This window comes from Acipenser ruthenus, chromosome 20 (genome assembly GCF_902713425.1).
Source record: "Acipenser ruthenus chromosome 20, fAciRut3.2 maternal haplotype, whole genome shotgun sequence".
NCBI classification, from domain to species: domain Eukaryota; kingdom Metazoa; phylum Chordata; class Actinopteri; order Acipenseriformes; family Acipenseridae; genus Acipenser; species Acipenser ruthenus.
Window position 1 is genome coordinate 23,325,083 of NC_081208.1, and position 23,582 is coordinate 23,348,664.

At 35.2% G+C, this 23,582-nt stretch overlaps 3 protein-coding genes across 5 annotated transcripts; 1 reads left to right on the top strand and 2 right to left on the bottom strand.

The window, feature by feature from the left end:
* Positions 1 to 1,330: 1,330 nt before the first annotated feature.
* LOC131698912 (protein phosphatase 1 regulatory subunit 3E) lies at positions 1,331 to 6,109 on the bottom strand. Its single transcript, XM_058993702.1, has one exon. It carries the CDS (start codon positions 6,071 to 6,073, stop codon positions 5,180 to 5,182), a length of 894 nt encoding a protein of 297 aa, XP_058849685.1. The 5' UTR covers positions 6,074 to 6,109; the 3' UTR covers positions 1,331 to 5,179.
* Positions 5,792 to 11,474, top strand: si:ch73-103b9.2 (uncharacterized protein LOC100150067 homolog). Of its 3 annotated transcripts, none has more exons than XM_034042196.3 (4): positions 5,792 to 5,867; positions 8,198 to 8,272; positions 8,942 to 9,157; positions 9,447 to 11,474. In XM_034042196.3, exons 3-4 carry the CDS (start codon positions 9,038 to 9,040, stop codon positions 10,494 to 10,496), a joined length of 1,170 nt encoding a protein of 389 aa, XP_033898087.2. In that variant the 5' UTR covers positions 5,792 to 5,867; positions 8,198 to 8,272; positions 8,942 to 9,037; the 3' UTR covers positions 10,497 to 11,474. The 3 variants fall into 3 exon arrangements, with proteins under 3 accessions (XP_033898087.2, XP_058849684.1, XP_058849683.1); XM_058993701.1 differs by lacking the exon at positions 5,792 to 5,867 and adding an exon at positions 5,977 to 6,111; XM_058993700.1 differs by lacking the exon at positions 5,792 to 5,867 and adding an exon at positions 5,991 to 6,111 and having other exon boundaries at positions 6,203 to 8,272.
* A 1,828-nt stretch (positions 11,475 to 13,302) lies between these two features.
* Positions 13,303 to 22,557, bottom strand: LOC117425337 (ATM interactor-like). The gene is made up of 4 exons (XM_034042194.3): positions 22,239 to 22,557; positions 18,927 to 19,058; positions 18,140 to 18,339; positions 13,303 to 16,990 (listed from the first exon to the last, which is right to left on the bottom strand). Exons 1-4 carry the CDS (start codon positions 22,485 to 22,487, stop codon positions 15,226 to 15,228), a joined length of 2,346 nt encoding a protein of 781 aa, XP_033898085.3. The 5' UTR covers positions 22,488 to 22,557; the 3' UTR covers positions 13,303 to 15,225.
* Between the last annotated feature and the right edge of the window lie 1,025 nt (positions 22,558 to 23,582).

Sequence of the window (23,582 nt, forward strand, 5' to 3'; positions counted from 1 at the left end):
CCTTAGCCTTTGCGTTACAGAAGAAAAACTAAAATTATATATATATATATATATATATATATATATATATATATATATATATATATATATATATATATATATATACAGTATATATAAACTTTCTATTGTTATAACATTACTAGTTTGTTGTTCTTTAACATACATGGTGAACATTGCTAAATACCTTGCTAAATCAAACCATTGTGTAAAATCTTTGATAGTATAAGATTTGGAGCCTGAGAACAATTCAGGAAAAAACAATAGCATTTATTTATTTTTTTAAATAAGGTCTTCATTTCAGAATACAAATGGCTTCTTGGCATTTGTCCTTCGGTCTGAAGATCAAGCAATGCAAAATCTCACATGGGAGAATCCTGACCGAACCGATCAATTTCAAGTCTATTTTTATCTCCAATTATTTACACTCACTGACCGGTTCTACTTTAGGTGGCTTTGAAGATCAAATTCAATAACCTAGCTAAGTCTTCATGCCCAAAGCAATACAGTCTGGATTTATTGGAAGAATATTTCAGCAGACTGCATGGCAATTACAGGAGATCGTAGTCAATAGGATAAGAATGTTATCGTATACCCTTTAAGAATGACAATTTCTAAGGAAAACGTCACTTGAGAATAAAAAGGAAAGGTCACACTGTTTAACTGTTTACTGTACCTGTACATGTGCACGTATGCATAACTAAAAAATCTACCTAAATGATATAAACTTACATGATATACATATTAACGTGTCCCCACCACCTTAACAGACCTTCTGTCCCCACTTGCCTGTCAGCTACTGATCTATATAGGCTGATTGAAAAAATTTATATGTGGAGCAGAAGGGACAGTTTAGATTTTACAAATGTAAAAAAACTAGCATGTATATAATCAGTGAAGACAAAATAAATGAAGAATGTAGTAAATAGTGACCAAATATCCATATTCCAGTATAAAACTGAGAACGATTGTTGGGACACTACAGCTTTATGCCTCTGCTTTATCATTTCCTTCTTTTGCACTCAAATAAACCTGTAACAGTCACACGTCTCTTGCCTGCTATTGTTTTTCAAATGAGCCAGTAAATCTATTTATTCTTATTGACAGAAATGTCAGGATCGTCAGCCAATCATCATTATTCTTTTCTCTTTAAATCGTGCCCTCCCCATGGATACAGTAAACAGCTTTGGATCTTGTTGAATCCTCTTGGTATCAAGTGGTACCGAGTCACCCATTGCTTGATTGTTCCCCAGGGTTAATTGCTACATTTATTCAGTATGCACAAACTCCAAAACTAATTTGTCAATGAATACAAGAAAAATATTCTCTCTTTTAAAATAAGTAATGAATCTCAATACAATTCTTTATTGCTCTCATCACAAAGACATTTAATATACTTGTTATTAAAATTAAGTATACATTATAAATTCACCATAAAAATACAATGATTTTTCACATATTACAGGTTACTGTGCATGCACACAGACACATATTGCTTTACATTCATACACACACAATTGACAATGAGCTTGCTTATACAAAAACAACAGACTGCCTATATTCAAATATAGACCCAACAATTTATTTTGCTTTACTGCAAGAAAGTTTATCTTTATAGTTTTGCATAGTTAAAAAATACAGCTTTACAATAATACGCAACAATAAATACACAAAAATATACTTTCTGTTACAATGACATATTTAAAACATTATACAGAAATATAACAATACCAAGAAAAATATTCATCCTAGTTAACTGTATAAGTGGTGTTAGAAAAAAAAAAAAAAGTATGTAATTTTAAAAATCAGATTTTGGTTGTTAGCCCTTCCTTAGGAATTATCTAGTGCAGGGAAGGTGTGATGTAAAAAAAATACTATTTTGTTTCATATTCCCCACACCCGAGTCACATACTTGCACTATATCCTTCTTTTTACCTTTTACCTTTTTATAGACTACATCTCAATAAAAAAATATATTTTAAAAGGACAGAAGTTTCAGAGTTGCATGTTGATAGTTAAGTACAGAGAAATACCATTACCAATGACTGACTTCCTTTATGCAACAAACACGTTATCTTTTGTTGACTGGTGTTCCACCCTGAAACAAGTTTCTTGTTCAGAAATCTCACATGACCTTGCATGACATAACCTGGCATGGAAGACGTTATACATTAAAATGTCATTTTGTTCTATAAATTCACTAAGTAATAGTTTTTTGCAAGCAAAACAGGAAATAGAAAAATGTAAAGGAAATTGCTGAAGAGTACTGATGTAAGTAAGATCTGCTGATATACAAATTTTGTGATTACGTGTGCTATGTGCTGCTACAATTCTGCTATAGATAAGACCATAGAAGTGTCATCCTTTGTTGATTGACCAAGATGCATTTAAAGGAATCAATCAATACATTGCAATTTCTTTAGATTAACAACATTATCCCCTTAGCACTCGTAATTAAGATTTTTGGTCTTTGATTGTTTTGATTTTTCTCTGTGGTTTACACGAGAGGGAGGCTGACCTGTAGCAAAGGAGCAATTTGGTAATTGAATAATCTTCCTATACCCAATTACATCAAAGAGCTAAATTATTATTATTATTTATTTCTTAGCAGACGCCCTTATCCAGGGTGACTTACAATTGTTACAAAATATCACATTATTTTTACATACAATTACCCATTTATACAGATAGCTTTTTACTGGAGCGATCTAGGTAAAGTACCTTGCTCAAGGGTACAGCAACAGTGCCCCCATGTGGGATTGAACCCACAACCCTCCTGTCAAGAGTCCAGAGCCCTAACCACTACTCCACACTGCTGCCCAAATAATCCTTCTAAATAATCCCCTGCTCACACCATTATCAACCAAATAGAACAGTAACATCACAGTCATGTCCTGTCTGTAATAGCTTCCAAGTTCTATTTTACTTGTTCCTAGTATTCTTCTTACATTACAAACCATATATTTAACCAAGATTATTATCTAAACAGGAACTCATGCAATGTACTCATAAAAAAATAAACTAATACAAAGGTTATTCCCTATAGTCATCAGTACTTTGAAAGTGAAGCAATCAAGTGTATCAATCTTACGTTGGTTAAACTGTAACATTTTAATTTTAAATGTCAGAACAACACCACTTCATTTAGGTCTAAGCATGTATCCACCACACTACAGCAGACAGATCATTGCACTGATATATGACAATGATTCACAAAATGTCCCAGATCATTTTTTAAACAGTATGCAGAATAATAGAACAGGATTCACAAACAAAGTAAATATAATAATCCAAAACTATACATATAAAATAATAAATATTTAAAACATAAAGCTCTAGAGAACATATTTTTGCTTTATATAAAAAAGGAGGATTTTATCATATCTCTTGATATCAGGGCCCAATTAGCATTAATCTTTGACTATTTGTAACCACACAGATGTTAAATACAAATATGATCTTAATTTAAATGTCAGAATTATCAAAGACAACAGTTGATGGTCTGAATATTAACTTTGTAACCATCAGTAAATGTTTATATTTACAAATGTTCAGATTTCTGCGACATAATTATGTTTTTCATAGAACTTTTCAGCTTTTTTTTGTATTTAGCCAAAAAATAAATCATGCCCAGTTGTATTTCTTAAACCGAGTCACTAGGTTAGGTCAGATTTTAAAATTGGTCTGCACCAGTGCTGTACTACTGTAAATCCAGAAAATTTCGCGAGCAAGAAATGTTTGCTAATTTCGCGTTTATTAAAAACCTGCAAAATTAATGTACCGTGAAATATATTAGTCATACATGTGCCGTACATTAAAAGAAAAAGAAGCGCAGACATTTATTGCAGCAAAAATTAACCTTGTAGGCCATTAGCGAAATTAAGTTGCCGCAAAAAAAATCCTGTTTTACAGTATGCCTAATGCCTTCAGTACACTTCTTTTAAATGGTACAAACAAACACTGTAGAATGAAACTTCAATACCAGGTGTTGTTTAAATTATATACAAATGTGTATAACTTATTGCACTAGTTTTGCACAGGTTTATTTAATTTTGTCATATACTTGACACATTCATTCTGATATATTACGCTATGTCCCCTCCCAAAAATATACTTTTCAAATTAAAAAAAATAAATAAAATAAAATCATTACTGTTAAGAGATATATAAAAGTAATCAAAAGAACAGCATTATAAACCAAAGATTAGGCATTACTCAAAACGACATGTTGAGTCCAGTTCCCAACCAACACTTCAGCAGTTTAGGCCTACTTCTTATGACCAAGACACTTTGCATGCCTGCCAGGGATATGAACTCAACTGGTATCATAAGAAAAACGGTATTGTATTGGTGGCAAAATACAGTATAGTAGTTTCCCAAACACAAAAGTATAGGCTATATTTAATTTACATTTATAAAACATACACTGCAGATTGTATGCATTCCAGGTCCCAACACCCAAATAAAAAATACCATGTTATGGTTCATAATGAAAATCTCAATATCCATTTGAATAATTACATGGACTCATTTTGACAAACGGGGTAACGCAGAATTGTTAAAAACAACACAATCATTGTGGTAAAACCCAAAATAAAATGTTTTTTTGCTATATACACACACAACCCGTTTATGTAATTGTTTTTACGCAACACAAACAAACATAACTGTGCTGGGCTTTAACCTATTTTGTTGTTATTATTATTATTATTATTATTATTATTATTATTATTATTATTATTATTATTATTGGGTGGTTTTGTGGGTTTCTTTAATTTGAGATACATGGCTACTGTAGTGATCCAGCAATGGGTTTACTAAATAAAGTCAACATTTCGGATCCAAACATAGCCCTCGACCTACCCCTGGATGAAAGAGAAGGCCATGCAAAGTGTGGTTGCACTGACTCCTGCGGGGTCCAAATGCATAAAGGAGCAGACAGAGAGACACACTTTCTTCTTTAATATATTAAGATATCGGTAGAGGGAAAAAAAAAAAAAAAAAAAAAACATACACACATTTTTATATTTTCCCCTTTCCCCCCCAAAAAAACATAATTTGTTTTAGGCACCAATACATCTATTATGCATAAATAAATTCTATAAATAACTCAAACATTCACTTACTTGGTAATGAATACAAAGACAATATGTTGAACAAAGTGTTATCTTCAACGCATGGATTATATGAAGTGAATCCAAGCATTTTCCCATTCTTTTGGTGGAGAGACTTTCATCCTGTGGCTTTTTATCTTGTAGTTATTTCCCTTATTATTGTCCCAATACTCTTCTACGCCTACACAGTACTTAATGGCAAACTGCAATGTACCTCCGGATTCCTGAAAGGTCGGTGTAATTAACTTGAAAGAGAATCTATCAGTTGTCCCGTTGCTGGAATTATATATATAAGAAGCTGGCACGTCCATAAAAGTCAACCAATTGTCCAAAGTATACCTCACGAAGACCTTTTTCTCAAAAGAGATATTTAGAACTCTGATTACCCCGTTGATGCTGAAGTCATCTGTGCCCACGGTTTCCAAAGATACTTTCAATTGCTGTACTCTTTCTAAGAATCCGGGGGCTTGCAAAGGGTTAACAAACTGGGTCTCCAAAAAGTTGGACTGCGTAGGTGTTCTGCGCACGTCCACGTTCCAAAGGTGGTTGGGTGGTTTTTGCTGCTCCAACCTGGCCATGACATGAATTGGTACCTCTGGCACATCGGCATTGCAGAAATGCTTCACTGAAATAAGCTCCAAGCCTAAAGAATCAGCAAACCTGACCTTCTTCTGTCTAGCGGGGCTTGGTGTCACTTTTATTTCAGGTTTGGTGTGTTCTAATGGTGCCGGCAGGGACTTGGCTCTCTTGCGCAAGGTAGGCTTATAGACGGTCTCTCTTCCCCTTGGTCTCTCTTGAACTACGTGGTTTTCCGTGCATTCCACGGAGCCGTCTTTCACCGAGTCTTCTTTGCTTTGATCAGCGATTGATACACTCCCAAACAGTGCTGCTATGCAGCTGTAATTCCTCGGTATGCAGTTCCTCGGATGCGGCATTGATGACTGCGCCGCAGCCTTCTCCATGGAAAGAACGACACTGCAGACTTCCTCAGTCAGATCCTGTAAGTTATATATATATATATATATATATATATATATATATATATATATATATATATATATATATATATATATATATATATATTATTTTAGTGGATGGCAAGGCTGCAGCTGACCCTGACACTGCGGAATTCTGAGCCAATAGATGTCCGTCACTGTTCCGGCAACTGACGCATCATGATGCGGAGCTTGAGGGATGTATTTTTCTTTTCTTGTTGGTCATGTATTCAATATGATTTAATTTCAATAGGTGGGATTCCTTTCTCACGTGTAGTAATCTAAATAAAGTTGATAATGGTAATTTAAGATGATTATGCAACCTATATATATATATATATATATATATATATATATATATATATATATATATATATATGTGTGTGTGTGTGTGTGTGTGTGTGTGTGTGTGTATCTCTCTCTCTATATATACTTGCTAACCTTTTCTTCCTTTAATTCTTTAAAAAAAGAAAACAAATACATGTTGAAGAATGCCTTTTTTCGATTCCATTTAACACATGCTGTATATTTATATAAACAAAAATGATTTGCTCAATTTTTTTATGTAATAATTCATAAAACTACATGGAATCTATTATAATATTGGACAAATTGAGCCATAACATAAAACGTTAGAAACGTTGTTGTGTCATGTTCTGTACATCTAAGGTCAATGAGGGTATTTCCTTGCTTGCAGAATCGTGTGATACGTGCACTTTGGCACACAGTAATGTAAACACAATTGCTCTACCGCGTATCCAGAAAACTCATTTAGTATTGTATTAATGTTGAAATTAATACAATACTGTCTTTGTCTCATTAATCCCGTAGTTTTTTTTTTTTTTTTTTTCGATTTCCCAGTAATAACTGTTAATTATGATTAAGTTATGGTTAGGGAAATTAAATACAATAATATTTGGATGAGTGTAAACATATGTAGTGTAAATATGTAAATATCCTAATATACACTGCGTGTAGTTCCTGCTATAAATAGACACTTTCCTAATTGTAAATTTATACAGCTGACTCTAACTTGGCTCTTTTTGTAAATGTGAATTTTTTTGCTCAGTTCTTCATTTTCAAAGACATATTCAACTTCCTGTATTCTTAGTCACATTTGTTATTCTAATTCCTACATAAACTATATAAGACAATGATACGCAATTAAAAGTCAATGCAATTAACAGTAATAAACATGTATATGTTGTCTGTATATTTTGTCTTATTGTCTGATAAATAATAAGTCAAAGCATACTGTACCTTGTCGGTATCCAGGAAGTTTTGAAGCTCACATTCTGTGGTAAGTCGTGGAACTGCAGCAATAATTGCGTATGCGTCACTCCGGGTGCCAAAGATGCAACAAAGACTTTTATTTATTTATTTATTTATTTGTTTGTTTGTTTGTTTGTTTGTTATCTATAAATATATCAATTAAGTATTGTGCGAAAAATGGACAAACTAGAATCCCAATAAAAGTTTTATGTGGCAGTGGAACTTGAGTCTTGAGTGCTCCAAAATGTATCACTTACAAGGTCAGCTTAGTTTCAGTCACTAGTTACAAACAGCAGATTATAAATAGGCACGTATATTGTTATCACATGCTAAATAATTTGAACTAACATGTATTGTATACCACTTGAGTATCTGGAGGGTAGGGGACTAATGCTTCTCCTCATGAATGAATAAAATAACACACAGTAGTCTGAGCTGAAGTGCAGTACCTGTAGTCATTTCAAGTTATAACGAGGGGAAATTATATACCTGGCACCGCAACAATAAACAAACAACAGCATAACGATCTATACTGTAACACACCTGATGACAACAACATCTTCGTGGGAAGCAATTTTTTTTTTTCAGAACAGTGCTGTGTTTGTGTGTGTGTTTCAACGTCACTTCCTAAATGCTTGCCTCCCGCTGTGTTGGTTGCTGTGGCAACAGAGCTACAACAGTCTGCTAGACACCTAAGCTGTTTTTGTAAGCCTGTGTTACGCTAATATAACATTGTTAGGATCTTTTTTCCTACACCGTTTTAAAACTAGTCAGATTAATAATTCAAAAACACGTACGTAACGATTAAATCACTTGCAGATGTGGTAGACCGGCCTGCCTTGTAGTGCGAGTACCTGAGATTCAGTGAGAAGGATGAATGATCTTCGGATTGAGGTAAATTTTTTGTCGTGTTCAATTGTAAAAACTGTAAAGTTGAGTTTTGAGTGTTGAAGAATATATCCTACAGTTGTCAGTGAAATTGGTTTATAATATGTGTTTTTTGGTTCCTCACATTCAAAAAGAAAACTGATGGTCACAATAACAATTAATAAAGGGCCTAAGATAGGGTTGCGGGCATATCTTTACACAATAATACATTGTCCGTTCTGTAATTTAAAACTTGTCTTATTTTGTTTCCATGAAATGTACCATTGACATATATTAGATAAAAAAAATATATATGTTAAAATCAATAACTATTCATGTGTATTTATGCAGAATTGAAAGAAGCAATGCATATACTGTACCTGTAAACTGCATTTTTTATGTAGAAATCTGTAGGGATGTCTATTATTCTAGGAAGACTTGACATCCAAATTAGAGAAATAATTAAAGGCTAGTTTACCTTTGGTAAAGACATCAGTAATACTTTTAGGAGCTGTGAATTTATCACACAGTAATTGCAGTGTAGAATATATCCTGATTTGGATTTCTACAAATGCCTTTGCTATTTTTAAAATGCCAGATAAACTGTAGTTTTTTTATGTTTAGTTTATGAGAGCGTTCAAAATTTATTTAGTAAACGTGATCAAGCATGTCATTTTTATTCTGCTTTTTCACTAGTGAGTTTTATTAAGTCCCAGTTTCAAAACATGATGGATTCCCAGAACAAGAGACGTGAACCTTGAAGTCGATGCAAAAACTGAGAAAGATGAAGAGATGGAATTGAATGAGTCCGATAGGAAATGTGTTGATGCCCTTTTAGATTTCAGCGAAGAACTGAGTAGGAGGGATGAAGATCCTTTTGAGTGTTACATTCACTCAGGCTGGGGAGATGTAGTAAGTAGTGTTGTGTTTTCTTTTTTTTTAAGGCTACATTAGATTTTGAACCACAATGTAACTTAATATCCGTCCAAATTAGACTGATTCACACCATTCCCCTTTTTAAAAATCCTGTACAACAGAAAATTAGTATTAGATGAGAATGGTGGATTTACAATATTTGTAAACCACATTTGCTGTCCAAACATGTTTATATATGTATAATTTACAAAATATATAGTGGGCTGTTTAATTCCTTTATATATTTCAGTGTCTTATGTTATTTTACTTATTTCCTTCCCTACAGACTCAAGGCTGGGGGATGTCCTCTCCATTTGCCTGTTTCCAAATTCAGAAAAAAAACAGAAAATCCAAGCAGGCAGATACAGGGTACCACTGCTTGCTTTGCTTAGCTGCTGTACAACAACTGTCAGAACAAAATTCTCCTAAAGGAGCCAGTGCAGCTTTAGAATCTTCCAAACCGGCCTGCCGTTCAGCTGACAATGCTCTAACTGAAAGCCCCCTTGCGCCTGTAATTTATCGAAGCAGATCATGTACCGCTTCTACTCCAATTAGAGGTAACTCCAGTTTAAAAGCAAATTCTATGAACCAGTTACTGTCTATACAAGCAAAAGAACAATCTCAATTGTGCAAAGGAAAATCAGAAGACGCTGAAGCGAGTGCACCTGAAGAAACTGCAAACAATTTAAATGACAAGCTTGTACGGTGCCAGTCAACTAAAGAGACCGGCCGCTCGGAAGCTCTAGTTATCAACAGTTTTGCTGTCTTACCACCTGTGAAACCAGCTAGTCCCAGTTATCAAAGGCGACCTTCTTCAGCAAAAAAAAGTGAGATTATAGTCTCTCCTAGCACTGCAAACAATAGGACAACTAGTAGCAGATCAGATAGAACACCCAAGGCAGAGGAGAGAAAAGATGACACACCTGGTACACAAAAGGACCTGAATCAGCCCCAGGACGGGGAGATTTCAGTTGCCTCTCTTATGCCGAGGGCCCCTGCTCAGTCTGAACCTGGACTTTGGCACTGGCAATCGCCCTACATTCCAAGCAAACAACTTCTGACTGCTTACAGGATTCATACCGCCAAGAAAACGGAGGCCTCATTCAGTACGACTGTGATTCTGCATGGGCGGGGTACACGGAGCAGTGGAAGGAATCTTAAGCAAGAAGATTTGAGTACAGTGACTTTTAATAAGAATGGCCAGAACCACAAACTTTTATTTGGGCTGAAGCCCATAAATATAATCAGAGGAACCGATCCACCATCACAACAGACGTTGCCAGTACTATCAGGAACTAGAGTTCCGATACCAGTGTCATCTCATCGACTGCTGTGATCTTTGTTATTGTGACACGGAACTAGGCATTAACACAGTATTTTGTGATGAAGGGTTAACATAGTTTTAAGATAACAATGCACTTGAAATAACTGGTAATGTAGATAATTTGCATAAGAAACTATAATATTGCTTTGTTAAGACTACTTCCAAACTCCAAATTTAATATCAAACCTTTAACTAATTTAATTAAATGAAACCTGCTTTAAAAAGTCTTCAAATAAAGTGCTAGATAAAATGTTATAAATAGTGCTGTATGGGTCAAAACATAATTGAACTTAACGGCCGCAGATGTAAATACAGCCAGTCTTTAGATGATTAAAACATGCCCTTTTTTACCAAGGTTGTACAAATCAAATCAAACACTAAATATAATGTCTCTAAAACTAATCCTATTTGAATGATTTAGGAGACAGCGGTATTTAGATCCGCTACGGTTTAAAATCAATTGAATAGACCCAAATGTGTTGAAGTAAGAATAACATTATACTGATAAACAACGAAAACTGTTGCATCGGTATATTTCAAGAGTTGTGGTTGATTTCCAGATATCTGAACATGTATTAAAGTGATATTTATATTTGACACTATATATATATATATATATATATATATATATATATATATATATATATATATATAATGCTGCTTTACAAACTCATCTTGCAATACCACTATCATTGTTACATAAGCTTTGAGTTGTAGGATGCAGCTTCTTTAAGGCCGGAAATACTATAGCAACATGAACATTTGATGAACAGCTTAAGTACCCATTTGTAATGTCAGAATAGTACTGTACATGTCAGTTTAACACTTATGTATTTATTTAAAGAGGCATTATTCTTTTCTCCACAATTACTCATTATCCTGCACTGTAAACCATGCTTTTACATTGATAAGGTAAGGAACTACTGCCCATGTCTAAATTGTGTTAATTTCCTCTTTTAAAGGGTTTGGCTCTAAATATGCATTTGTAACCCCAAATACATTTTATTAAAATAATCTAGTTTTTTAGTGTATGCTACAAGTATCAATAACATTTAATGTATCAAAGATAATACTAGTAAAGGCATTTTCTAGTGCTGAATTCTTGTTGAATACCATTGCTATAATGTTCTTTTTTCCCCCAAACTGTGCAGGTGTTTTATGAATAAGGTTTCTCAAGTGGTATGTCAAAATCAGGTGCTGCTATTTGTTAGGCAACAGTTACAAGACACAAACACATTATAACGTATTGCTACTGCCATGCAAATCCATCCAAGTAACACTACCTCATTTCATAAAAAAAAACAAAAAACTGTACAACACTTCTACTACATAGGACAAGTTAGGCTACTGCTATAAATGCACTACCTCAAGAATTCAGACAAAATCACATTTGCACTCCAAACATTTTTAATTTGAAGTTTTACTATATACAGTTGCATGTCTGTAGATAATACCGTACTAGCTAGAACTCAGCTTAGTACAGAACTAACAACTACATTTTCAAGCACTGATAAACTGATACATATCTTTACATTAATGGCTAGTTTTACTGATTGTGATTTATCCAAGATTAGTACTAATCAGGGTTTGTGAAACCACACACAAAACCTTAAATGCCTGCATCACAAAACTAGATTTCTTTTGTTTCTTACAGGGTTGTTGCTCTTTGCCAGCAATATGTACTTTAAGAAAAGAACAACTGAATTGTTAGATGAAGCGTATAAAAAGTTGGCAGCAAAATATATCCTGGCTACTTATACCAAAGTATCAGTCAACACGTCATCATTCTAGGATCTAGATTTGTGCATTTAATTCTATGATCTTGGATTTGTTTTTTTTATGGCTTGCTATGTATGCATTGATTGTATGTATATGAATAATTTTGACAGTTATTTGCACAACTTGTGTGCAAGAAGTGGATTCAAATCTTACTTTATTGTTTTCTTCCATTTATCCCACATTTTGTCATCTAAAATTACAAATGTAGTGCCCTATATGCTTTTAAAAAATCTAAGTGGCTGAAAGGAATGCTTTTTGTTACTGTATATTCAGGACTGTTTAACTAAGCTTGTTCATTAATAACATGGCCTAATATAGATTCTCATCACTTTTACAATGCTTGAGAATCACTCATACCGCAATAACAAAGATCTAGATTAGATGCACCAATACATCTTCGTTTTTTATTGAATGGACGGCTTCATTCAGCTGATGTGAAGCTACTGTGTACCTGCAACTGTCTCAAAGTCAAATGACACTTCAGTTTGATAAACCATTTTATTTGTAAAGATCGTATTGGTTCAAAGAAAAACACCATGCATTTTTATTTTGTGCAACTGAACTGCATAGCTTAAGACTGGATCTTGAATTTTTCAAAAGTAAAAACAAACAAATAAATTACTTAAATTCTGTCGAATCTAATTTTGGCAACTGAAATGTAACTAAAAAAAATGTTTGACACAAACATTTGCATGCATTTTTTTTTTACATAGAGGACAAAGCACTTACAATATACACAGTAGTTTTACACTTTTAAAGCACTTTTTTTAGTATTATAGATTTATGGTTATATACAAGAAACAATACCATTTGAACTTTAGAAGTGTCAATGGTAGCTGTGTACAGCCATTAAAGGAAAGTTTCCCTGCTTTTTTCCACATGCACAGCAATTAAACAATCATGTAGCAAACTCTACAAAAATCATGCTGTGGTACTGCATAGCATTAGTCACATTCGGACAAAGTCAACATCTGGAAAGTACTTAAAGTTAATATAAAAGTAAAGGGTTTTTTTTAATGATTAAATGCAAGTGTCCTGGTTTTCGATAGACAGATGAATGAATCATTGGGACCATGTTATTTGAATGGCAACATTCTATGCGGTTGCAACCAGAAACTCGTATTAGAATAAGTACAGTGCAGCATCTAGGAACAAGACTAATGGGGGACTGGAACAGTCAGATTGACTTGGATAGCAGATTTTCTACATTGCAAGAGCAAAAACTACTGCAATGTAGAAAATCAAAGTTTATATTTGATAATAGACATTTGCATATGTACTCCAGTAGTTGAAAATTATAATCCATATGTGCTTGTAATATTATGGTATAGTATCATTAAAAAGCTTTTCAAATAGTAATGCTAAGATGCCGAATCCCTTTATACAAAAAAAGCATATTGTAAACATTAAAGTATAGACAAATGATCTGTGTATTTAAAAAAAAAAAAAAAAAACAAGACTTAGCATATTTCTATTTTACAGGAGAAAAGTGTGTACATGATACAGAATGCAAACACTTACAACTCTGTAAGTGTATAAATATAGCTGTAGATTGCTAAGGTTTTGACTAGTTTCGACTTCTCTCTGGTCTCAAGAAGCTTTTGTTTACCGCTGTCTCGATAAAATAAAGATAAAATTGTGCATTTTAGATGTAGTGAGTTCTGCACTTATACCTGCATTTGAACCCACTTCTTACAAAATAAACAACCAAGAGTATTATGAAATAGCATTACCTGCTTTCCTGCAAAGCCATTCACATTAGTGAATACTGTGAGCAATGGTCACATATTATAACAACCTTATAGCATCTTTGAAATGCTTTGAACACATAAAAGGTATAGTGGTAAAAAAAAAAAAAAAAAAAAAGTATGCACACTATTCTTTTCTAATGAATACATAGTTTCAACTAAGGCTTTAATAATAACATGTATGGTTGTGGTTCAGAATTAGTGCTTACAGAAAGGTCACACTATTTAACGGTTTGTAATACAATATGTGAAAAATGAACAAATAGAAATCTATCAGCAGGTCAGTTTGTGTTCACAGTGGTAGGAGTACTGCTGAAAACAAGTTATTTATGTTTATGTACTTTCTACTGTGTGTTTTTTCTAGTGCTGAAATCAATTATTTATTACCATGTCTTAAATGAGAGACACAATCCCTCAATATAATATTTGTAAATACAGCACTGGCAAAAAGAAATGTGAACATTTTCAGGATCATTTTGCAGTGGAAATACCTTCTCACCAAAGCAGATACAAGTTATTGATATTAGAAGAAGTTAGTATTTCGTATACAGCAAGATAATTGAGAACCTACAGCACATGAAGTGATTAGGCAACATGAAGCAACAATGTTTAATAATGTATGGGGTTTTAGTAACTGAACATACGGTGCTAAGCAATATAATTGCATATGAGCTGAACTTAAGTCTTGCTTAGCTGGGTAGGGGAAACAAGGAGTGGCTGGAACACATTTGTTAGCTCGTGGGTGGCTGGTAATTTGCCTCTCAAGGAATAAAACAAATTAGACCTCAAGATACATTTTGGCACCAGATACAACCAAAGATGCTGGTGATTCAATAGCAGGCACAGACAGGATGAAGGTGTGGGGGATGTGTAGCTGCTTCAGTCCTACTTAACTCCAGTAGGTTTAGTTGCCAATTGTAGAATGAGATCTATAGGAAAACTTTAACCATAAACATTTTTGGGTCAGTGCAGTACTGAGCTGGACTACTAGTTCGATCATAAATATAGTACATTAATGAAAATGTGGCAAAATGTCCATAACTATGTTAGTTATGAAATTGTTTACTATCTCTTTGCCAGAACTGCATAGCCTTTTACACTATGAATAGACACTGATCTGGTTTTGTACAAATAGTACTAATAATCACAGTTCTACAATTCATGGTAACTCATCCTTACAGGGTCACCAAGAACTTCTCAGTTGATCACAGCTGCTAAATTAAATTGTTAATTTTGTCAGAGTGATGAAAGAGTGAAGACAGTTCCTCACATGTCTGAGTTTCTACAGAACTAAAATGGGATTCCAGGGTGTTCCAAGCCACATCAGTCACCAGAAAGTCATCCATGACAGTTTGGGTCTCATTGCTGGTTAAGAACAAGTTTCCCAAGCTTCCAAAACAGCTAGTGATAGTCTGGGTCTCAGTGCTGTTTGACTTCACTTGGCTTTCATGACTGGGGTTACACCGAAGAGCTGGATGAACCACAGTCTGCGTTTCTGTATCAGAGGATTCCATGCTCATGGAAAAACTTGATTGTTTCAGAAAATTGCCCAGTGGTATGTGACTGCTGGTGTCCAAAAGAAAATTTAGGTCAGTTTGTGTCTGGGTGTCAAGCCCCAGATAGTTTGACTGAACTCTGTTACTGTAATTGGGAGCATGATCATCATAGAACAAAAAGTCTGTCTGAGTTTCAATGTCAAGAGATTCCAAGACTGGCTCAGAGTTTAAAGTGCCTAATTCACTTTCCTCGGTTTGAGTCTGTGTGTGAGCTGCATTCAAGAACTCCTCAAAGTCAAAGTCAATTCCCGTATTTTGTTCCTGGACAGACGTCAGGCCCACTTCACAGCGTGTGCTGGCATCCGACAATGGGCCATGGTTGTCCAAGGAGTGACCAGTCATGCTATCTGATAGGATGTTTTCAAGATCGCTGAATAAATTCATTGTTTGAGTTTGATTGTCTGCCACAGGGTGCTGTGGGAGCAAAGATGTCTGTGCACTGAAGCACATAACTTCAACTGATTTCTCATCAAAAAGACTGGGGTTGCTACTGGAGGTCAAATGTCGGTCCACATTCTCTGTTAAGCAGTTGCTTTTTAAACTGGTTTGTGTCGAGACACTGTAAGAGGAGTCATTCTCAAAAATGTCTGCGCACATTATAGCTTGGTCCATTTGCTGCTCTCTGCACTTCGTAGTGCTTAGATTAGTGCTGGTTTGGGTTTCTCTGGTAACAGCAAAGGAGGGATAATAGGTCTGGCCAAAAGCGTCAGTCTGGGCGCCTGTGGAAGAAGTCATTTTGTAGGAAGAGGGAAATGTCTGGGTCTGTACATTGATGGGCAGCAGCACCTGAGCACTAACACTAATATCTGTTTGGGCACAAGATGACACAGATGAATCATTGACGGGGCAAGAAATTGCTGGTGTGGAGCCCTTTGAAAGATATGATATATCGGTCTGAATGTTTGTGGAAATGCTCTTATTTCTATGGCCCATTTCTGCCAAAATGTTATGGTTGGAAGCCATGGCTTCCAGATTCACTTGCACTCCAGTACTGACAGGTTCCAAGGCCAATCTTGACATAGGCATGGTATCTCTGAAGGTCAAAGCTTTTGTGTCCAGAGTTCCCACTGATTGGGGAAGGAGATGCACAGTGCTTATTACAGATCCTTGATTGTCAACTGCCACTACAACTGGCTTGATTGAGTGGTCTGCTGAGGATACAATGATTGGCACATGGGCAAACTTCATCACAGGGACTTTTACCAGGGCTACCCTGGGCTTTGGCAAGAGAAGCTTCTGAATAGTTTTAGTTGGTGTAGGGTTTTGGTTCCCAACATTGGACTGGCAGGGACCACTTGGCGCCACATAAACCTCTGACAGCTCTTGTTCTATGCTGACAATTTGAAACATCTGTTCGTTGGGTTTTTGTTTTGGTGCTCCACCTAACGACCCTTCCATCTTCCTCTTTTTAACTGGTGGATATCTACAAAAAAAAAAATACAGAAATACAGGGTTTAACCTACAACAGTACATATATGTTTTCTTTAACCATGTAAAGCCAGTTCCAAATATGTGGCCAGTGAAAGTCATGATTTACTATACTTGTTCCGGTTAAAAAAAAAAAATCCAAAATCCAAGTTGGACTATAAATTACTTTACTTTTCCAAGCAGGGGTTTATCACTGGCTTGACATAGCAAGAATTTCAACAAGATTAAGTGGGGTTACTACAGTCGACCTCAGCTTAAAGCAAAGATGAAAAATGGAAATGGAAAAAAGATCTGCATGTCTAGAGGTTGAACCAATGTGGTCCTGAAATGTTTAATACTGCAAGTACTGGACACCACCTGCAATGAAACTTGCGAGAATAACAGCATACAGCCGTGTACCAACAATCAAGGCACTATGTCAAAGCATGTAACTTATATAATTCATAAGGCTAGAGGTGGCATGAAAGGGGTAAGGAACTTCAGTAAGAAAATCCAAGAAAACAGCTGTGTATCAAACATTAAATGCAAGTGTCTTTATGCAAAAGAACTTTACAAAAAACGCATGACCTCAATATGGCAGCCATATTGGGTTACATGTCAATGTCATGGAAACCAACACTGAGCATTCAGGGTTTATGTAACTGTAAATATAAAGTCACTACCTCAAATGGTTCCTGAGAAGTCTTTGACACTGTGCACAAAAGGGTTAATTTGTTTCTTGTACGACACCTACAATCAAACTTGGCCAGGAGAATCACTGAACACAGCCATTTACTGAGTATGAAAGCAATATCTCAAAGCGTTAGGTCCTTAGTGTCAGGAAACCAAACAGGTCAGAGGAACCCAACATGGCAGTAATCTTAAGTCACAGGACAAAGTCAAGTTAGCCGTTAGTATGTATGTGAAAAAACTGTCAATGCTACAGAAGTACTGTACGTAATAGAGACTGTTCTCTCCAATGTGTGAAGTAAGAAAAACCATGGGACACAGCAAAGGTAACACTGCATTTATTGTAAACACTTGAAATCTTCTACAACCTTTTGGTGCTCAAAGAAACAAGGGGTTAATATGTATTCATTAGACTGACCCAGACACATGACTTTCAGACCAAAGACAACAGGAGGAAAAGCCTTGTTACACTGACCTGTGTTCTACAGGGATCTCATGCCCTGTCCTGTAGATATGTGACAACAATGCTGCCCTGCAGGCATAGGGGCATCCACATGTGCACTGGTACGTCTTCCCACAGTCCTCCGAATGCCGCTTCAAGTCCCACTCAGTGCTATAAGAGTTACTGCATTTGGCACATTTGTATTTCTTTTCAGCGTGCATCTTCATAAAGTGCTGCCAAAAGGAGATTACATGTGAATGCAAGGATACAGAAATCATAACATAACTTATGGTTGGTGTTATACAAGAAGTAAAATGTTTTTCAGCTACAGTGTAATAAAAAAGGAAAACAAATATTTACAAGAATAAGTATATTCATAAATAGTATAGGTATACCTAGCTAGTAAGAATTATACTGAAAGCAATACATTTTGATCACTTAACCAAACTGAAAAATCTTGCAATACGGTGCTTGAAAAACCCAATATGCAATTCATTAAGCCAAACTAGATAATTGGCTAAGAAATTTAGATTTGCGTAGCAAAAATTTTATTAAAAACAAATTGCTGGTGCTGAGAACTTGAATTGAAAAATTATCCTGAAAAATATATATATATATATATATATATATATATATATTCTTGGTGAACAGTCTTACTCTGATTATATTTTAAAGACTTTACACAGACTACAAGCTCTGGTTATAGCATTTGTTTGGCATAACCATAATCTAACCCAAGTGTTTATCCTGAAAACAATACCAGTTGCACAGCAGTGTTACAGCTTCTTTTGTAGAACTATACAGTACAGTTTTTAAATACCTGTTTAACCAGAGAAAACTGTGAGAAAGGTCTGTTTGGTCCTCTTGGGCATCCTTCCATTGGACAGCAGTAAAGTTTCTGTGATGCAATTATATCTTTCTTCTTTCGCACAGTTGGATTGACCATGCCGTCCTGGAACACAATTATTGGGGAAGCAAGTTATCAGAAATGTGCATGGATAAAACAATACATATTATTGTTAACAATTAATTATATATATATGTTGCGCTGTTGCGCTGCACAGCACAACATCACAAAATGATTTAATATTCTGTTCTGAATTAATAAAAATAAATCATTCGCGCTCTTGGGGAAGGGAGTGTTTTTGAATCACGTCGCTGTAAACTTGGAAAGGATTGTGGGATCTTGTGATCTGCTTTCATTTACCAGCACAAAGAGGTTGGAATTGTACCCGTCACAGTCTATTGGACAAATGAATCTATGTTTTTTTAGATTCTCAACGGCACAAAGATCATTATAGACAGTAAAACAACACAAAGTCACACTAACATGATTTGAATGGAATGAGCAAAGTTGTTTCCTCAGCACCAGGTGAAGACAGATTTAGTGAAACAAGGCAATGAGTGTACTGGAACAACTGAACCCAGAACCATTTCAAAAGGATTGCAGACTGCACACATAGGAAGGGAGATATATATATTACACACAGTGCCTTGCAAAAGTATTCAGACCCCTGACCAATTTTCTCATATTACGTATTCAACCCCTGTGCTGTGGAAGCTCCCAGTTTACACCGATGAAAGAAATTGTCCTAATTAGGTCACAATTACCTTACCATTGGCCTCCACCTGTGAACCATTAAAGTTGCTGTCACATTTTCTGGATAAAAACCCCACTGTTGAAGGATCATTGGTCAGGCTGTGAATCTGAAGGAAAATGAAGACCAAAGAGCATTCTACAGAAGTTAGAGATAAAGTAATACAAATGCATAGATTAGGGAAAGGGTACAAAATAATATCCAAGTGTTTGGATATCCCAGTGAGCACAGTTGGATCAATAATCAGGAAGTGGAAGCTGCATCACACCACCCAGGCACTGCCAAGAAAAGGCCGTCCCTCAAAACTCAGCGCTCAAACAAGAAGGAGACTTGTGAGAGAAGCCACAGAGAGGCCAACAATCACTTTGAGGGAGCTACAGAGTTCAGTGGCTGGGAGTGGAGTAATGGTGCACCAGTCAACCATATCAAGAGCTCTGCATAACACTGGCCTGTATGGGAGGGTGGCAAGACAGAAGCCGTTACTCAAAAAGTACCATCTGAAAGCACGTCTGGAGTTTGCCAGAAAGCATGAGAGTGACCCAGCTGCGATGTGGGAAAAGGTTTTGTGGTCAGATGAGACCAAGATAGAGCTTTTTGGCCAAAACTCAAAGCGCTATGTGTGGCGCAAACCTAACACTGCCCATGCCTCAAGACACACCATCCCTACAGTGAAGTATGGTGGTGGCAGCATCATGCTGTGGGGATGCTTCTCATCAGCAGGGACTGGGCATCTTGTTAAAATTGAAGGAAGAATGGATGGAGCAAAATACAGGGAAATACCGCAAGAGAACCTGCTTCAGTCCGCTAAAAAACTGAAGCTTGGGAGGAAATTCACCTTTCAGCAGGACAATGATCCCAAGCACAAGGCCAAAGCAACATTGGAGTGGCTCAAGAACAAAAAGTGAATGTCCTACAGTGGCCCAGTCAAAGCCCTGATCTCAATCCCATTCAGAATCTGTGGCACTATTTGAAAATTGCAGTCCACAAGCGTCGTCCAACCAACCTGAACAACCTGGAGCAAATCTGCCAAGAAGAATGGGCCAAAATCATTCCGACACTGTGTGCAAAGCTGGTACATACTTACCCCAAAAGACTTAAAGCTGTTATTGCAGCGAAAGGTGGCTCTACCAAATATTAATGTGTGGGGGGTGAATACTTATGCAAGCAAGATATTTCAGTTTTTTATTTTTCTTAAAAATATTTCCCAACATAAAACCAATGTCACCTTACAATAATTGATTTTGAGTTTCAGTGTTTTAAAATAAAATATCAAACAGAAAGAAATTTCAATGTACCATTTGTAATTCAGTAATATGAGAGAATTGGTCAGGGGTCTGAATACTTTTGCAAGGCACTGTGTGTATATATATATATATATATATATATATATATATATATATATATATATATAGAGATATATATATATATATATATATATATATATAGATATATATATATAGAGAGAGAGATATATATATATAGATATATATATATATATATATATATAGAGATAGATATATATATATATAGATATAGATATATATATATATATATATATATATATATATAGAGATAGATATATATATATAGATATATATATATATAGATATATATATATATAGAGATAGATATATATAGATATAGAGATATATATATATAGATATAGATATATATATATATATATATATATATATATATATATATATATATATATAGAGAGAGAGAGAGAGAGAGAGAGAGAGAGAGAGAGAGAGAGAGAGAGAGAGAGAGAGAGAGAGAGAGAGAGAGAGAGAGAGAGAGAGAGAGAGAGAGATATATAGCAATTAAATGGCATGTGAAGCTACTTATTTTTGATATAGTACTTCAGCTGTTTTCATTGACTTTATAGAATTTATTAAACTAATTAATTAGGGTATAGTAAAAGTCATGTTTTATATAGTGTTTTGGATATTTACTTTATTGTGTTAATTTATAGTTTTTGGAATCTTATTAAAAAAAAAAAAAAATTACGAGCGATTAGAACACTCGCAATATTTATTTATAGAATTGCGTTACAATTAAAATCAAAATGCAGTGGGAGTCTTAAATTGTTAAAAGACTACTTCTTAGAAGAGTTATGACTTTTTAATGCACATACCCCATCTAGTGATTTTCTACAGATTTAGGTATATACACTGTATTTGAATCCAATGTTTTTCATTAGTGAAGCACCTACTGTAGTCAGAATGAGTTTTAAACATGTTGTCAACAAAACATACATCTTGAGATGCAATTAAAAAACAGAGTAACAACAAAATAGAATTTTCAAGTACAGAACTACAGGTTGGTGGACATATTTCCATAAATAAATTAGCGATTACCAAGTGAATGCAATTTGCAGAACAAAAATGTTGGGAAAAACAAACGACTGCGTTACTAAGCAACCCAATCTATTGGCATATTTATGATAACGTGCTTTTTTTTTTTAGAGGGCAAATATCACATACCCCTCGGGTAGGGACATAAACTTGATTTAGTTTAAAATATAAATTTACCTGAATCCGGTGAGACTTGACGAGATGCATGTTGAGGGCAGGGGTATTTGGCAGGATTTTTCCACATCCTTCCACGGTGCAGAGGATATTTGTCCGCACCTCTTTGGTTAGCTCCGTGATTGAGGGTTTTATCATTTCCCATGGCTGTGAAGGCTCCTGGCTGTTACTTTGAGAGTTGTTGGGCTTAATATTAGTCGTATTATTGCGTTGTGGATGTGCTCCTCTGCAGCTTGGTGCAGTGTCAGCCATGTTTAATGTGAGCCAGCCAAACACTCACTTACTTCCGGGGGACCATTCTTAACAACCGGCTCTTAACACGTGCTATCAGCAAGGGCTTGCTATGACTCTTCAGCCAAAAACCGTGGTATTGTGGCAGCCAGTAAACTGCATTTGATGGTTCTGCCCACATATCTACTTGGCTGTATTTTAATAAATGAAGTCGGGGAAAATGCAATTTTGTAGTTGAATGTACATAGGAATATAAATATATTGAAGGAAAAAAAAATAAACATGAATGTATTATGTTATATAAACCATATAAAAACAAACCATATACATTGGGCCATATACAATAACCACCAAACATACAGTATATACAGTACACACCAGCACTGTATTAAAAAATGCTTTGGGTTGAAATTTCAATTAAAGTGTTTATGACTATTTTGTTTTATCAATATATTGTGTAATTAATGCATGTTTCATGTTCCACATGCTGAACACTTGCATTGCAAAATGCTTCCCTTTTTTCAACATACAGCAGGTGCTCATCAGGGTCAAAAGGTCACAGTAGCCATATGAAATGAAGAACTCAAAAGACTTTTCTGGACACTTCAATTCAACAGTATATTGAGCTTTTTAGAGCTTTTAAAACGTGCACTTCCCCAAACAGAATATTAATTTTAACAATAACAGACTGTTCTCTACATGCTTTCATAAATGTAATCTTCTGAGCACATTACAAGTTCAATTTTCTTTATACTTCTCCTATGTGGAGGAGGCTGTGGTCCAGTGGTTAAAAAAAAGGGCTTGTAACTAGGAGGTCCCTGGTTCAAATCCCACCTCAGCCACTGACTTATTGTGTGACCCTGAGCAAGTCACTTAATTAACCTCCTTGTGCTCCGTCTTTCGTTGGGTGAGATGTAGTTGTAAGTGACTCTGCAGCTGATGCATAGTTCACACACCCTAGTCTCTGTAAGTCACCTTGGATAAAGGCATCTGCTAAATAAACAAATCATAATGTTTAAGCTCCAGATGCATACTTCCCTGTGAAAACATATTGCCACAATTTGTTTTTTTAAAATTATACTTTAAACAATTAACAGGAACACACATTTTATTTTT

What these genes read in the sequence shown, in the direction of transcription:
- LOC131698912 (XM_058993702.1), bottom strand. Translation starts at nt 6,073, where the DNA reads ATGGAGAAGGCTGCGGCGCAGTCATCAATGCCGCATCCGAGGAACTGC.
- si:ch73-103b9.2 (XM_034042196.3), top strand. Translation starts at nt 9,038, where the DNA reads ATGGAATTGAATGAGTCCGATAGGAAATGTGTTGATGCCCTTTTAGAT. An exon ending in ACTCAGGCTGGGGAGATGTA is followed by an intron (nt 9,158 to 9,446) that starts GTAAGTAGTGTT and finishes CCTTCCCTACAG; the next exon opens with ACTCAAGGCTGGGGGATGTC.
- LOC117425337 (XM_034042194.3), bottom strand. Translation starts at nt 22,487, where the DNA reads ATGGCTGACACTGCACCAAGCTGCAGAGGAGCACATCCACAACGCAAT. An exon ending in AGTTTTCTCTGGTTAAACAG is followed by an intron (nt 18,340 to 18,926) that starts GTATTTAAAAAC and finishes TCCTTTTGGCAG; the next exon opens with CACTTTATGAAGATGCACGC. An exon ending in GAGATCCCTGTAGAACACAG is followed by an intron (nt 16,991 to 18,139) that starts GTCAGTGTAACA and finishes TTTTTTTTGTAG; the next exon opens with ATATCCACCAGTTAAAAAGA.